Below are 15,603 nucleotides of genomic sequence, written 5' to 3'. Positions count from 1 at the left end.
ACTAGAGTTCCTGAGCCATCAATAATGGCAGAGCTATTGTTGAAAACGTTCCCCAATGAATGTTGATAATTAGAGGATGAGGTTGTAAATAAAAATGCCAAAATAACAGGAAAATAAGAAAATGATTCCGTTAATGTTACACAGATATGAGTCACTGCTGAAGTTAATCATGAAGAACAACATTTCTTGTATAGACCTGAGGAGGCACTAAACACACTTTTGGCCTTCTGAATTATATAATCTGTCATTTCAAAATGTTCCTTACTCAAGCCTTAGACCTAACCCAGTTCAGCTCATTTCACACAGCATAGGCTACAAATAATGCAGCAGACCACATCATGCAAAAAGTAGCATGGAAATTTCTTAGGATTGTTGCAATGGCAGACGAATCATTTGAATAAAGGAACATTTGGACATTTATGAGTCAATGAAGACAGCAGAATGAATTTCCAATAACAAAAAATAGAGAGAACAACCCTAGCAAGTAAGTGGAGATCTTAGCCAGAGATGATTTTTAAAATAAGAATATCTGAAATAAACTTGACTGCTCTCACAAATGAGAATACTAAAAATGAACCTGACTGCTCTCAAAAATTAAGTAAAAAAACAGGAAAAATAATCCAGAATCCTTGTCCAGCACCCGATCGATCCCAAAATCTAATCAGTTCCTGCCAGTCAAAAGGACAAACACCTCTGAAAGTTTCATCCGAATCCATCAAGTCAAGTGGCACTGGCACCGTCCATGTTAGGATGGTGCTTTTTACGTGCTACTGGCACAGGAGCCATTTGGGGTTAGGAGGCTGGCATCAACCACGTTCGGATGGTGCATGATTAGTGTAACTACAATGCTCCATACGCAATGTTGGTTAACAGATATTACATTGATATGTACATAAAATCCATATTGCATTTTATGGCATACAAAGCAATGAGTTCGATGTACCATGTGTTTCTTTTATCAATATGTTGAGTGCATAGCACTTAACAAAAATGGCAGAACCATACCCAGAATATACACCCCCCAAAACACTCAAAGAGGGCATCAGAAATCCGCATTGAAAGTTGTTCTTAAATTAGATTTATCTCATTTATTTGATATGTAGCTTATTGGAGTCTGGTTTAATGAGTGTTCACTGGGTATATATATATATTTTTAGTCTTTTTTTTTTCAGTTGTTTTAGTCATTGGACTGTTGCCATGCTGGAGCACTGCCAGGAAGGTTTTTAGCTGAATGAATCAATCACAGTAAATAAGGTTTTTTAAAGCCTGGTACTTATTCTATTGTTCTCTTATGCTGAACTACTAAGTTATGGGGATGTAAACAAACCAGCACTGGTTTTCAAGCAAAAACACTGAGAGAGAGAAAGAGAGAGAGAGAGAGAGAGAGAGAGAGACACACACACACACACACACACGTGATGGGTTTCTTTCAGTTTCTGCCTACCGTATCCACTTGTAAAGCTTTAGTTGGCCTATGGCTATATCTGAAGACACTGGTCCAAGGTGCCACTCAATGGGACAGAACCCAGAACCATTTAGTTTGCAATCAAACTTCTTACCACACAACCACACTTTTTGCCTGACTGGCCCTTGTGCCAGTGGCATGTAAAAAGCAGCCACCACACTCTCAGAGTGGTTGGTGTTAGGAAGGCATCCAGCCATAGAAACTTTGTCAGATCAGATTGGAGCCTGGTGCAGCCTTCTGGCTTGGCAGCCCTCAGTCAAACCGTCCAGCCCATGCCAGCATGGAAAGCAGATGTTAAACGACAACGATGATGATGATGATGATATATATATATAATGTGTATGCATGTATGTTTATGTGTATGTAATGTGTGTGTGTGTGTGTGTGTGTGTAATATAGATGTATGCATATGTGCACAGCCGTCCTTGTTTTTATCCCTTACTGCTTGACACCTGATGTTTGTGTCCCTTTATCTTAGCAGTTCATCAAAAGGGTGTTGATAGAATAAGTAGTAGAATTAAAAATAAGTATTAGGGTCCACAAAACCCTTCTAAGTTGTGCTCCAGCTTGGCTGCAGTCCACTGACTGAAACAAGTGAGAGAAAAGAATAAAAGAGAACCAACAGACGCTCATGTAAGGAGGGGGGTGGGGGTGGCAATTGGTAGAAAGATAAATAGCTTGTACACACACACACACACACACACACACACACATGCACACACACACACACACACATGCACACACACACACACACGCACACACACACACACACACACTTTATAGGAAGTTATTCTGGGCCAATCCTTGTTTGTAGTAGTGTGCCCCATGTGGATGTTGTCAGTTATATAAACAATAAAGTCAAACTAATAAAGGTGGGGGTTGAAGGGGGGCTGGGGCTGTTATGAAAGCCATTATTGCAAAGATTAACTTGTCTCAAATGACAGAGATCTATTGACAATAATAACACTGTTTTCTATTCATGTTCAGACAGATTCTGATCTTGCTGCCAACAAACTTGGCCAGTGACTGGGAGAAAACATTTAATCAACCAACACAGAATCTGGCAGTTGACCCACCTTTTTTTATATTTTTACATGAATACCAAACCTGGCTGCCTCTTCTACTTGTTAAAAACCCTCCATCAGATTAATTAATTTGTGCAGACTATTGTGGCTTCTCAAGGTTGCTGGTTTTTCAGGCAGTTATTTTTCTCTTAGCAGTGTTTTGTTCATTATGCTTCATTTTTTTTATCTGTATCATCTGAGCAAGGGATAGAGAGAGAGGGGGTGGGGTATAGATCTAATTTTCATTTTTTTTTTTCCATATCAAAATAATAAAGAAAAACAATTCAGGTGTTTTTGAGACGAGAAAGCAAAGGCCTTCAGAGAAGGTTGTAAAGTTGCAAGCAGTGACCTGTTGTAAAAAGATTTATTTTTTGTTATTTGTTTATTTATTCATCTCACATATTTGCGACATGTACTTACACATCTTACTGAGTTTTGTATTAAGCGGTCATTGCTGTACATTCTCTCATTAGTGTGTTTATAACATTGTGCATGTACACACATGCATTGGCATGCTCATACACACACACACACACACAAGGTGATAATATAGTGGAGTTGTTAAGGAGCCATTGATTTGTATCTTATTATTTCTGTTTTGAATTGTCTATTGTTAAGAAACTTAACTGCCAATCTCTCGTATTTAGAATATTAAGTATTCTGCAAGCTAAAGAGTGATCCACTATGTGGTTGTTCTATCTGCTAGAGACACCAGCTAAAAGTTTTCAATTCTCACCTGTCTTTAAAAAATAAAGAAAGACATTAAATGTTGTCATAGACTATGTTTGGAAAAAAATGATGGAATGGTCTCAACTGAGACCTATAAAATGTAGAGAATGGAAGGATGATGCTGTGTGTGTATGTGTGTGTGTTTACATTATGCTGGATTGAAAATCACTGAGCTACACAGGTAGTGTTGTTATGGTTATTTCTGCTGTCAGTAAAGCATCTGCGGGCTTTGTGCCTTTGAAGAGATGTGAAATAAGAAATCTCTTGAAAAACATTTCACAGTTGGCAACAGCAAGGGCATCCGGCTGTAATTATCCAATCCATGCAATTGTGGGAAAATGAACATAAAGGTTAATGAGAAAGTTTATGAATACTCACACAATAGGAGAGAGGGAGGGAGAGAGAGAGAGAGAGAGAGAGGGAGGGAGAGAGAGAGAAAGAGAGGGAGAGAGAGAGATTGAATTTTGTTCTCTGTTTTCTTCCCTACTATAAACTTTCAACTAAATCCTATTCTACAACTGGTGCCACATAAAAAGCACCCAATACACTTTGTAGAATGGTTAACATTAGGAACGGCATCCATTTGTAGAAATCATGCAATGGAAGACAGTAGAACTTGGTGTTTCTGGTTTTGGTTCATAATTTAATCACTTAAATTTTAAAGATAAGAAATGTTGGTGCTTCTTCATAGTCAGGTCCCTATTATAGTGAAAATGTCCCCTTTGTCAAAAGTTGATTTATTTTCTTCATCATTTAACATCTTGCTTGCCATGGTGGCAAGGGCCAGATTGTTTGACAGGATCCAACAAACGGCAAGGCTGGGCAGAGTTCCAGTATCGGCTTTGGCAGGTCATCTCCAGCTGGATGTCCTTCCTAATGCCAACCACCTTTCAGTATGTACTGGGTGTCTGTTTTTGTGCCAGTGGCACTAGTGAGGTCACCGAATAACTTGCAAGACATGGAAGGAGAACAAGGATAAAGGAAAAAAGCTCTTCTAAATGAGGAAGGGGGTAGTATTTGTGGGGGTTGAGGTGGCTTTATGCCAAGTCTTGAAAGGCTAAAGTATGACAGAGGGATAAGCACAAAGTGTCTTGCTATGAAGGAGATCCATGGCTACCCCCGCAATAAGATAAGGGAATGTGGAAGTAAGTGGGAAGAAGATGAAGATAATGATGGTAGTGATGAGGTGCCAGAGCAAACGCGAGGCACAAGACTGTGAGCAGGATATATATATATATATATATATATATATATATATATATATATCATTGGCTTGATCTCCAAGAATTTAATTGTTTCTTTGTTGATCACTTCCTTTATATAGCAATGACAATTGATAATGATGACTTCTGGCCTTGTATAATAATCTTTCCTTTTGTAGTGAGTTATTGAAATGAAAATAAATTTTTTGAAGAAACAAAATCTATCTGTTGAAAATAATATAAACTGTGTGAGCAAAAGAAAGTGTGAGTGTATAGACGTGCACTAACATGGTCTCTTTCTAAATCCATGGAAAGCTTTTTCTCAAAACTGACGTTTCTCTCTGGAAACACACAATATCCTTAGGATGCATTACAATTCACTTATTCTCATTTTGACATTGTTTATTCTGATTTCTCTGCCTTCATTTTTCACTAATTTCTTTATGTTCTCTTTTATCAATAAACCCTCACCCTTGCTTCTCAAGTACAGAGATACTCACACATGCATACATGTATATATATATATATATATATATATATATATATATATATATATATATATATATATATATATATATGTGTGTGTGTGTGTATATGTACATCACTTTTGTTATATTCACAGTCACAATTGCTTTTCTCTCCCTTTCCCTTCTCCTAATTCCCCCCTTTTCTCTCTTCTTTTCCCTTCTCAGTGAATACTTTGTGCTATCATTAAAGAGAGCAATGCAAATATATTCATAATCTCCAACCAAACAATCCATGCAAACTCCTATATTCTTCCAACTACAGACTTCATTCTGCTGTTTCGCCTCATTCTTTTTAAACATGTCAAATACTTATCTTATTCTCTCTTTTTACTTTTTTCTTCTTCCCTAATCTGTCTCTCTCTCTCTCTCTCTCTCTCTCTTGTTCATATTTTTTTTCAAATGCTTTCATATCTTCAAGTACAGAAGAATTATTCTTGTACTTGTTCTTATTTATGATTTTCCTTTTGTGTTATGTAAAAAAACCCAAAAAATAATGAAACAAAACTAAATATTTGTTTAGTTTTAGTCTAAGCTTCTTCTTTCCTGTCTTTTTTCCTCATCTTGTTTTTTTCTTTTTTCTTTCTTTTTTTCTTTTTCTTCACCCATTTTACTTTTTTTCTCTTTTATTTCCTCAGGTTTTTTCTTATTTGTCATATTGTTGTTTTCTCTTTCTTCTTCTTCTTCTTCTTATTGTCTGCTCCCTCACTTTCTCTGAAGTTCAGCATTTCTTGCCCAAGGGGGACTGTGTATGTTAATGACCTGCTTTCAACTGGACTCTCTGTGTTGGAAACTACAGGAGAAGTTTGAAACTGAAGGAAAAGCAAACTCAAACAGTGACCTTGCTTAGTATGTAGGAATGGAATGGGTGGGGGTGGGGGTGGGGAGTAGTCAAATAGTTTACTGTGAGTAACGGCAGAGGCACTGGCCTAGATATCAACGAAGGACCCTGATCCAATAACTAAAAAAACCTGCTTGAATGATTCAATGAAAATATGTGGACAAGTTATTGATGTTGTTGCGTAGACCCATGATGAAAGGTATGCCTGTTCCAGCCATGACCATCCTGTCTTTTAAAAGTATCTATGACCATCCTTATCTAATGTTTCTTTTTCCTTATTTAAAATACCAAATATTTTCTCTGAAGGTCTTTTGACTAAAGCTTACTTTCTCCAGTTTACGACTGATAATTTAAAGCAAGTTGTTTAAAAGAGATTTAGTTGTATTTTCTAGCATATTGGGCAACTCCACAGAAGCTTCCCTGCTGTTAGCTTATGGTTGATGAATTACTTTATTTAGTGGCATAATTAGTGTGGGAGATTTAGTTGGTGTAATTAATGACTGGGACTTGACAGTCAGTGAACAAAACTGAGAGCTCAGGTGAAAGCAAAAGAGTTCTCTGTCTCCTAAAAGAACATTTATATAAGTTGTATGAAAGAAATGTGCTTCAATGATTCATACGCAACATATTTTTGAAGAAGAGGTTGCATGGGGTGGTCATTGGGTGTGAAATGTCAGCCTACAAACAAGTTCAGTGAAAACCAGTTGCAAAAGCATCAGAGCAAAAACTGTTCCTTGAGACTCAGACATGGAAAAGCAATGGAAGAATGCAATAAAAATTTCAAGTAGAATCATTCCATTGGAACATTATATTAAGAAACATACATACAGAAGTATAAGTTTTTATACACACACTCACACATACACCCACTTATACACATACATATTTGTTTGAAGAGGGTTCATAAGACAGAAAAAAAAAGAGCACGGTTATTATAACGTAATAGAGAGACTATATTATTAATACAGTGTTATAAACTATATGGCACTTTATTTATATCACTGTATAATAATAATAATAATAATAATAATAATAATAAAAACCAAGTAGATTCCCAATGTAGGCTATGTAAATCAAAAGAGGAAAGAGTTACTCACATAGTAAGTGAATGTAGCATGGTGGCACAGAAAGAATACAAGAAAAGGCATGACAACATGATAAGGGAGAGTAATCCACTGGGAATTATGTAGAAAGCTAGGATTTGATCATACTGATAAATGGTATGAACATGAACCTAGTAGAGTATTAGAAATTAAGAAATATAAGATGTTCTGGGACTTTAACATTCAGACTGATAGAGTAACAGAAGTTAGAAGGCCTGATTTAGTAGTAGTAGATAAAGAGAATAGAAAGTACCAGATTATTGACTTTACAGTCACAAATGATGAAAAAAATCAATATGATAGGTATAAGAAAAAATAGCAAAGTACCAGGACTTAGCCATTGAGTTACAAAGTCAATGAAAAGTGGGGGTAAAATGTATCCCAGTAGTTATATGTGCGTTGGGAACTATCCCTAAAGATCTGAACAGATGGATAGAGGAAATAGGCATGAAACCTAGTTTAGTACAGCTGCAGAAAACAGTGTTATTAGGGACAGCTAGGATACTTAGGAGGGTTCTTGACATCTAAGGTTACTTGATATAGCCTGATGTTGGGATTGTTTCTTTTCCAACACTCTAGTCTGTTGAGTGTATATGAATAGTAATCATGATAATAATAATAGACCAAGCAAGAGCAATCCATAGGAACAACTGGATCATGGGAGTACAGATTACAGAAATTCAGAGAAACAATAACAAAAAGAGCCGAAGGTGTGTGAAACAGCAGAAGCAGAAAACGGTAATGAAGAACATGAAACAGATGGAAACCACGGAATACCAGAGAATATTGATAAAGTATCTAATGAAGGCAGTCTAGTTTTCATATAATAATAATAATAATAATAATAATAATAATAATAATAATAATAATAATCGGCATAAAGCCAAATATTTGGGGGATTATATTGACCTCAAAAGGATAAAACGCAAAGTTGACCTCAACAGAATTTGAACTCGGAATATAAAGGGAGACAAAACAACACTAAGCATTGTGTCCAGTGAGTGAATGATTTTGCCAGCTGGCCACTTTAATTAAAGTAATAATTATAATTTTAATAATGTGTCTGTGTAGGTAGAAAGATAGACAGACATCATGTGTATTTATCCATTTGTATGCTTTCATGTATGTAGACACATTCTCCAGGATTTATAGTGCTTCTATCTGCAACTATCAACAACAATGGGCCAACAACACTTCCTCAGTAAATTTGTTTAATATGTAATTAATTAATAACAAAATGTAAATGACAAACTAATATTCTACTTGCCTTCCTACTGGTCTTGTTATGACAAATTTTTTTTTTTATTTGGTCCACACATGTGTTACAGTGTTATTATTTTAGTTGATGTCACTAAATCTCAGAATATCTATCTTGGTAGCCATTGTGTCTGTTTGTCTTCTTTTTTCTCTGACTCTTTCTCCTTTCTTTCTTTTTCTTTTTTTTTCTCTCTCTCTCTCTCTCTCTGTTTATCAGTCTTTCTATTTCTTTCCACTTTCTCTGCCTGTCATCATCTCATATTCTGTGTTGTTGTCTTTTGAGTTACATTTCTCAGGCACGCTGTATTCTGCATTGCAAGACAGTGTGTTCAGAGAGAATCAGGATGTTGTAGGAGAGAAGTGTATTCAGATGGATGATGATAGTACACTTGCACTTAGTGATTCAGCTAAATAAATATATATATGTATATATATCATATTTCCATTTTACCGCATTTATTCAGCGAGATCCTTGTAGCTGATGCAATCTCACAAGTTTTTCAATATCAGTGTCTGTGGTTGTTAGAGACAAAGATTATCTCAACTTAGAATTTCTAAGCATTTGCAGGCTTTTGATAGTTTGAAAGAGATTTGGTTAAAACCCAATTCAACTGGGCAAGAAGTAAAAAAGGGAATGAAATGTAATTTTAATTCCTGCCAAAGCAATGGGAATTTCATAGCAATTTCACTGCTTGTTTGTAAGTTACTCTGCAATTCAATAAAGTTTTCTTGTAGTCCTGATGTCCATATCAGATGCATTTGACCCAAATGGCTCTTCTATGCAACCTGGAATGTTCGTTTTCAGGAGAGTTTTGAATCTAGTTTCCTTATCAGTGAGAAGTTTCTTCAAATGCTCAATGTACACTAATATATCAGCCTCTTGCAGTTTGTCCTCAATAGCAGCAAGGGTAAAGAAATGCATCAAACCCAACATTTCTCCTGAAAGTTTTCCAAGAAAGCTTGAGTAGGTTCTTTATAAATGAAAAGAAATGCATTTTTACCTTTGAATGCTGGGGCATCATGGAGGCAGTGACATGTGATTGAGACCTTTGGCAATATAGTTGTGGCCGATGCCGGTGCTGCGTAACTGGCACCCATGCTGGTGGCACGTAAAAAGCATCCACAATACTCTTGAAGTGGTTGGCATTAGGAAGGGCATCCAGCCATAGAAACCATGAAAGGAAACCATTGGGCCGGTGGATTTCCAAGATATATCCCACCAGATTATCACAGACCCTCCTCCATGTTTAACAATTGGAAGAAGGCAGTCTGGGTCAAATGCTTCTTTTGGCTGTCTTCATACGAATACTCAGCCGGTGGTTGGAAATAAGGTAAAGGATGACTCGTCCGAGAAAATAGCATTTTGCCACTGCTCTAGGGACCAATTCTGTAGGTTTTTACTCCACTCTAAATGCTTTGCAAAGTTTGTTTTTGAAAGTAGTGGTTTTCTGATTGCAGCCCTACCGTTAAATCCAGCTTTGTGCAGCTCCTGGCGAACAGTTTTTGTGGAAACTGGGTTCTCAAGGTGGTCATTAAGCTCTGCAGTAATTTTGGGAGCTGTACTTTTGTGATCATTTCTAACAATTTGCATAAGAGTCCAACGATCCCTATCTGAGAGTTTTGGTTTTCTTCCGGAGTTTTGTTTCGACGAGGAGGTTTTTCCCTCTTTCTCAAAGGCTGTCATTACATTTGAGACAGTACATCTTCATACATCAAACATTTTGACTGTTTTCATTATGCTACCACCTGCCATACGAGCACCAACAATATGACCTCTTTGAAAGTCCAATAGATCTGTCATTTTAATGAACCTTCCAATCCATGCCAGCATGGAAGGTGGACATTAAACAATGACATTGATGAGGATGATGATGTTATATACATACATATATATATACATATATATATATATATATATATATATATATATATATATATATATATATATATATATATATATATATATATATAAGTTCAAAAAAGGAAAAAGACAAAAAAACAACAACAAAAAACGACGTGAGGACGTGATACAGATTGTAATTTTTGAAATTGTCTGCACTTAAGGCATTGTGAAGATTGAGGTATTTGATCCAATTTACTCCTTGCAGCTGGAATTCAAAATAAATAAAACCATTTTTATAGAATTTACCATATCCATAAAGTTGTAGTGAAATATACTGAAGAAAATGTCTTAAAAATATATTTAAAATATTGCTTGTAAACAATCTGTAAAATTGAAATATTTTTGTCAAATTTTATTTCTTAAAAAAATTGTTTTATTTGAGTTAATATATTTTTGCATGAACACAAATCTGATATGCTTTTCAACAAATACATTTGAGTGACAATTTTTCTCTGTGTGCTTGTGAATTAATTGTTGCGTGTGTTTAGTTTTACAGTTGCAGACTATGAGTCTGTGTTTATAATGTCAGAAAAATTCTTATGAAAATTTATGATGTTATATATTATTCATGTTAAAACAAGATATATTATAGGACTGACTGGTAGTGTTTATAATGTTTATTTTTACCTCTCTGAATTAAAATGGATATGAAATGTGAATGTGTGTGTGTGTGTACATGAGGTTTAGACTTCTTCCAAACTTGAAAATAATTTAAAGAAACTAAAAACCAAAAGACTTTTTGAATGATGAGAGGATGCATGTTTAAAGTAGGTTTAGTGCTTGACATAGCTGTCAATTTGTGCTTCCCTTTAGAGTAACATCAAAAAAAATAATATACAGGTAAATATCTATGTTATTGAAACAGATTATCTATGGCTGGATGCTCTTCCTGTTGCCAACCTCACCTGTTTCCTAGTGAAATATTAATTTCACTTGGAAACAGGTGACGGTTGGTGACAGGAAGGGCACTTGGTCTTTAGAAATCTGCCTCAACAAAATTCTGACCAACCCATGTGAACATGGAAAAGTAGACATTAAAATGATGATGATTTGAAAGCAGTTATTAGTAAATTGATCAATGAAAATGAAAATATTTCTCATACAAGAAGGAAAATTCTTGCTTCTGTGATCTTATATATTTTCCATAACTAAAACTGTATTAAAAAAAAAAGAAATCAAACAAAACAAAACATGTTTTCTCTTCAGAACCAGGAATATTCTCAGTTGTAAACGGCTGATAACCCTTTACAAAGTGTCACTCTGTATTATGCTTGCATTTTTATCAGAGCTATCATCAGCTTAATAGATGAAGCTTACTTATGACCCAGTCTTCTGTGATGATCTGTCTTTCTTTCACTAAATGATATGGGATAAATGAACCTATTATATCTGCCACTTTCTTTCTTCACATGTTTTGGAAATCTCAGTGTTAGGTTTATCTCACTCTTTTTCACTCTACAGATAGTCAGCCTCTATACAAGCACACAGCATTGTTTGGCATCAAAATTAATATCTTTTAAATAAAATGATGTTAGCTGTTCTAATAAAATGTTTATTTGTCTAAGTATTTTTTAAAAAATTTATTTTCAGGTGTTCATATTAAGAATGCTATCTCAGAAAAATACCATGAGATTTTTGTGGATGCAATTTTACCTACACCTAAGGGCCTTGAAATATCCTTGGTTGATGCTGAATATCATCAGCCATCCTGTGTCCCAACACATGTGGAGCAAAATTCAAAAATGGCCATGGTAGCTGTTTTCCAAAACCACACTGAGGCATTTGAAGCATCACTCTCAATTGGAACAAATATCACTTTCACATGGTTCTTCTCAGACATAAACCAAGAATACAGTCAGCACTCTTCTACAGAACTTGTTTCTCTCAAAGTAAGCTTTCTTTTTTTATTTTAGTTTTCTTTATCAAAACCTTTAGCAAATTATTATTTTAATTTTCAACTACAAAATGTGAAATAAACTGAAGCCTTTTGCAACAATAAATGAAATCTTTGGAGTCAGATCAGGTTAGATGGGGGGGGGGGGCATGTGCCACTAAAACATGTTGCTGCATTCACCATTTGTTGGTATATTCCTGAGTCCTCCTGGGTGATCCATCAAGTAGAGTCCTCATCTCCAGAAGATACCTCCTCATCTGCTGTCACCATGAGGTATGTGGTCAACCAACATAAGCTGCCAACCCAGCCAGATTCTCAGTGAAGGGAACATGGTAAGCAGGGTCTCACTCAGAAAATCAAGCAATATGGCCAAACACTCTGAGCTGGCACTCTTGAATCATGCAAGTTACAAGACACAACTCTGATGAGTAGAGGCGTTGGTTGGATACAAAATCTGACCAATGGCTATCTATAATCCTGTAAAGTGTTGTTGCAAGTAATGACATTATTTTGCATAATTAGTAAAGCTTAAAAATGAATTCAAAATCTGTTTACTGTCCTGAATTCCAATCCATTCTGGTGGTGACATGATGAAGAGAGATACCAAACTGAAGATGAAAAATACTCTGCAGAGGAAGAGATGTAGAAGCTGTGACCAAAAATTAACCAGTTCTTGAATGGGGTGAGAATGAAAATGTGATTTAGCCTAGAGTGCAGGTGATGGAGTTGTTTAAGGCTGTAAATTTTGGGATTTTAATGACATAATTGATTATATAACATTTTGGTAACAACCTCAATTGAACAATATTATAGACTGTAAAACATCATATTTAAATAACAACATGCTATCTATATATATAAGTAATGCTGGAAATGTGAACTGGAAATAGCTTAGAAATGAATAAACAGCACACTTAATTCTAAATACAGTTATATATTTACACTGAAGCTTTGAAATAAGATTGATAGTAAAATGTTTGTTTACTTGTTTGTCAATGCAAATGTTTGTACATTTTTCAGCTGAACAAAATTCCAGATATTTGACCTTCAATATGCCACATGTAATAATAATGATAGCATATGACTAATGTCATTCTTACTATTTATCATTTAACAAGTAAACATAAACCTCATAGTCTCTCTCTCTCTTAACTACTATAGTTCTCTTCCCCCATATTTCTAACAGCTGGAGAATCTTATCATTGTTCCATTTAGGCTGGAATGCCCTACCTCTAAGACTCTCATTTTAACTCACCCTGATATTGTTTTTCTTTTTGGCTCCACTTCAGTAATGATTCAGTAAGATTTCTCATTCAAAGTATTCTAGTTATAACCATTATTCTTTTATTCTTTTATTCTTTTACTTGTTTCAGTCATTAGACTGCAGCCATACTGGGGTACTGTGTTGAATTTTTTAGTTGAATGAATTGGCCCCAGTATTTATTTTTTTAAACCTGGTATTTATTCAATCGGTCTCTTTTTCCAAACTGTTAAGCTATGGGGATGCAACACACCAACACTGGTTGTCAAGCGGTGGGGAGGGGATAAACACACACACACACACACACACATATGTATCATCATCATCATCATCATCATCATCATCATCATCATCATCATCATCATTTAGTGTCAGTTTCATGAGACATTATGACAATTTATTGAATATGCACACTTTGAAATTGTTACTGTATAACATTTCAAATAAAGTTACTTTGAAGGTAGTTTATTGTTGATTAAAACCTTAACTCCAAGATTTCATACTGAAATCTTAAAACACTAAACTCATGCATCTTTTTATGAACTTAAACAGTGGATGCTGGACCTGCTCCGAATATCAGTCAAAACACTTCTGAATTACATCTGACCATCTTAAAAAGTGAAAGCTCTTTTGGATAATGTAGTCTTAGATACACTATACTCCTCCAAAAGACAGGCTGGTTAGGGTTGGTACACCTTTGATCATTGGATGAGTTCAGTCAAGGTTCCATAGTGTATCTTCTTTAACTGTTGACAGATTTGATAAAGTTTAACAAACTCCTTTGTTACTTAAAATATTACTGAAAAATAGCTGTGTGATTACATCTGATAAAAACCTCCTTAAATATACTCGTTTTGTTTGAGCAATGGATATACACAGATTCCATTCCTTTATGTCATCTTGCAAAACACTCAAAGACTGATTCTTCCTGGATTATCTGTTATTCCACCAGGTTTAATATTCATAATAGTAACTTTGTACTATATCAGAAGAAATGTACCTTCTTATTTATGATGGTGGATAATACAAGTTATTAACTTATTTTTCTTAATTTTGGGTGCATCAGGGGGCGAAGAGTATAACTCATTAATTTTATTGTAATTTATTGATTTTTATTTTTCTTGATTTTATTTGTTGTTTTTCTTTTTTCTTTTATACTTATCCATTCATTCTGTTTCCTCCATTAATAATCAGAATACAAAATATTGTAGGAGTCAGCTTAGAGGAGGAAATGGATCAGTTTCATTTGAATTTATTAAAATAGCTAAAATTACAACTAATTTTTGTAATTAAATTATTTTGATTTCTTCCTTCTTAAATAATATGTCTAAATTGCATCTGATGCTGCTGCTGCTGTTGCAGCTGACTTTTAAATTGGTGAAGGTTTGTATTCTTCATGAAATCATTTCAAAGATCGAAAGGGAAGTGGTTAACCCTTCTAAGCAAACAAGAACCAGAAAAACAAAAACAAAAAGATTATGACTGATTTATAGAACTTCTAATCTTTCTATGATATTTGTTAAAAAATCATATTTATTGTTTTTCGTTTGTTTTTTTTTTTTATAATTTTCTAATTGCCCTCTGCTTTTCTGCTGTCCTATTATGGAAAGGAGACCAAGTATCTTTGGCAAAGAAGTTCAATGAGTACAGATCGACCTGGCATAATTGTTACTAATAACAAAATGTTGGAAACAAGTTGAAATATATCAGAAAATAACAAACTCACAAATAATGGCACAAACTTACAAAACATTGGTCATTAGACTCTGGCCATGCTGGTGCACTGCTTTGAAAAATTTTAGTCAAACGATTGACCCCGGTACTTATTTTTTTCTAAGCCTGGTATTTATTTTTTCAAATTGCTAAGTCATGGAGGCATAAAACACACCAACACCAGTTGTCAAATGGTGCTGGTGGACAAACACACACACACACACACACACACACACACACACACACACACACACACACACACATACACTCACATATATACAAGAGGCTGCTTTCAGTTTTTGTCTATCAAATCCTACCCATAAGGTTTTGGTCAGCCTGAGGCTATAGAAGAAAACACTGACTTGAGGTGCTACACAGTGGGTCTGAACTTGGAACCATGTGGTTGGGAAGCAAGCTACCTACCACACAGCCATGCCTGTGCCTATTTGTTTATTATTAAATGGAAAATGCTCCTAGAAAGATGAATGGAATGTTAACAAACTGTCATCTGCCTGTCAGTCATTTGCAATGAGTAGATGACATCAAAACCTCAGTGGTCATCTGCTTCCCTAGTGGCCAATCATGATAACACAAACCAGCCAGAAATACAGACTTCACATCCTTTATGGCAATTCTCTTCCCCAACA

The 15,603-nt window shown here is 35.1% G+C and overlaps 1 protein-coding gene across 2 annotated transcripts in view; it reads left to right on the top strand.

Moving 5' to 3' along the window:
* The window catches only part of LOC106880231 (polycystin-1-like protein 1), a 247,369-nt gene that overhangs the window by 74,065 nt on the left and 157,701 nt on the right, over window positions 1-15,603 (top strand). For both annotated transcript variants that reach the window (XM_089356923.1, XM_089356922.1), the window contains exon 6: window positions 11,679-11,977. In XM_089356923.1, the coding sequence (XP_089213049.1) occupies window positions 11,679-11,977 (299 nt within the window). The remainder of the gene's footprint in view (window positions 1-11,678; window positions 11,978-15,603) is intronic.

Source organism: Octopus bimaculoides, chromosome 9 (genome assembly GCF_046866305.1).
Source record: "Octopus bimaculoides isolate indiv1 chromosome 9, ASM4686630v1, whole genome shotgun sequence".
NCBI lineage: Eukaryota > Metazoa > Mollusca > Cephalopoda > Octopoda > Octopodidae > Octopus > Octopus bimaculoides.
This window is presented reverse-complemented; position numbering and strand designations above follow the sequence as displayed.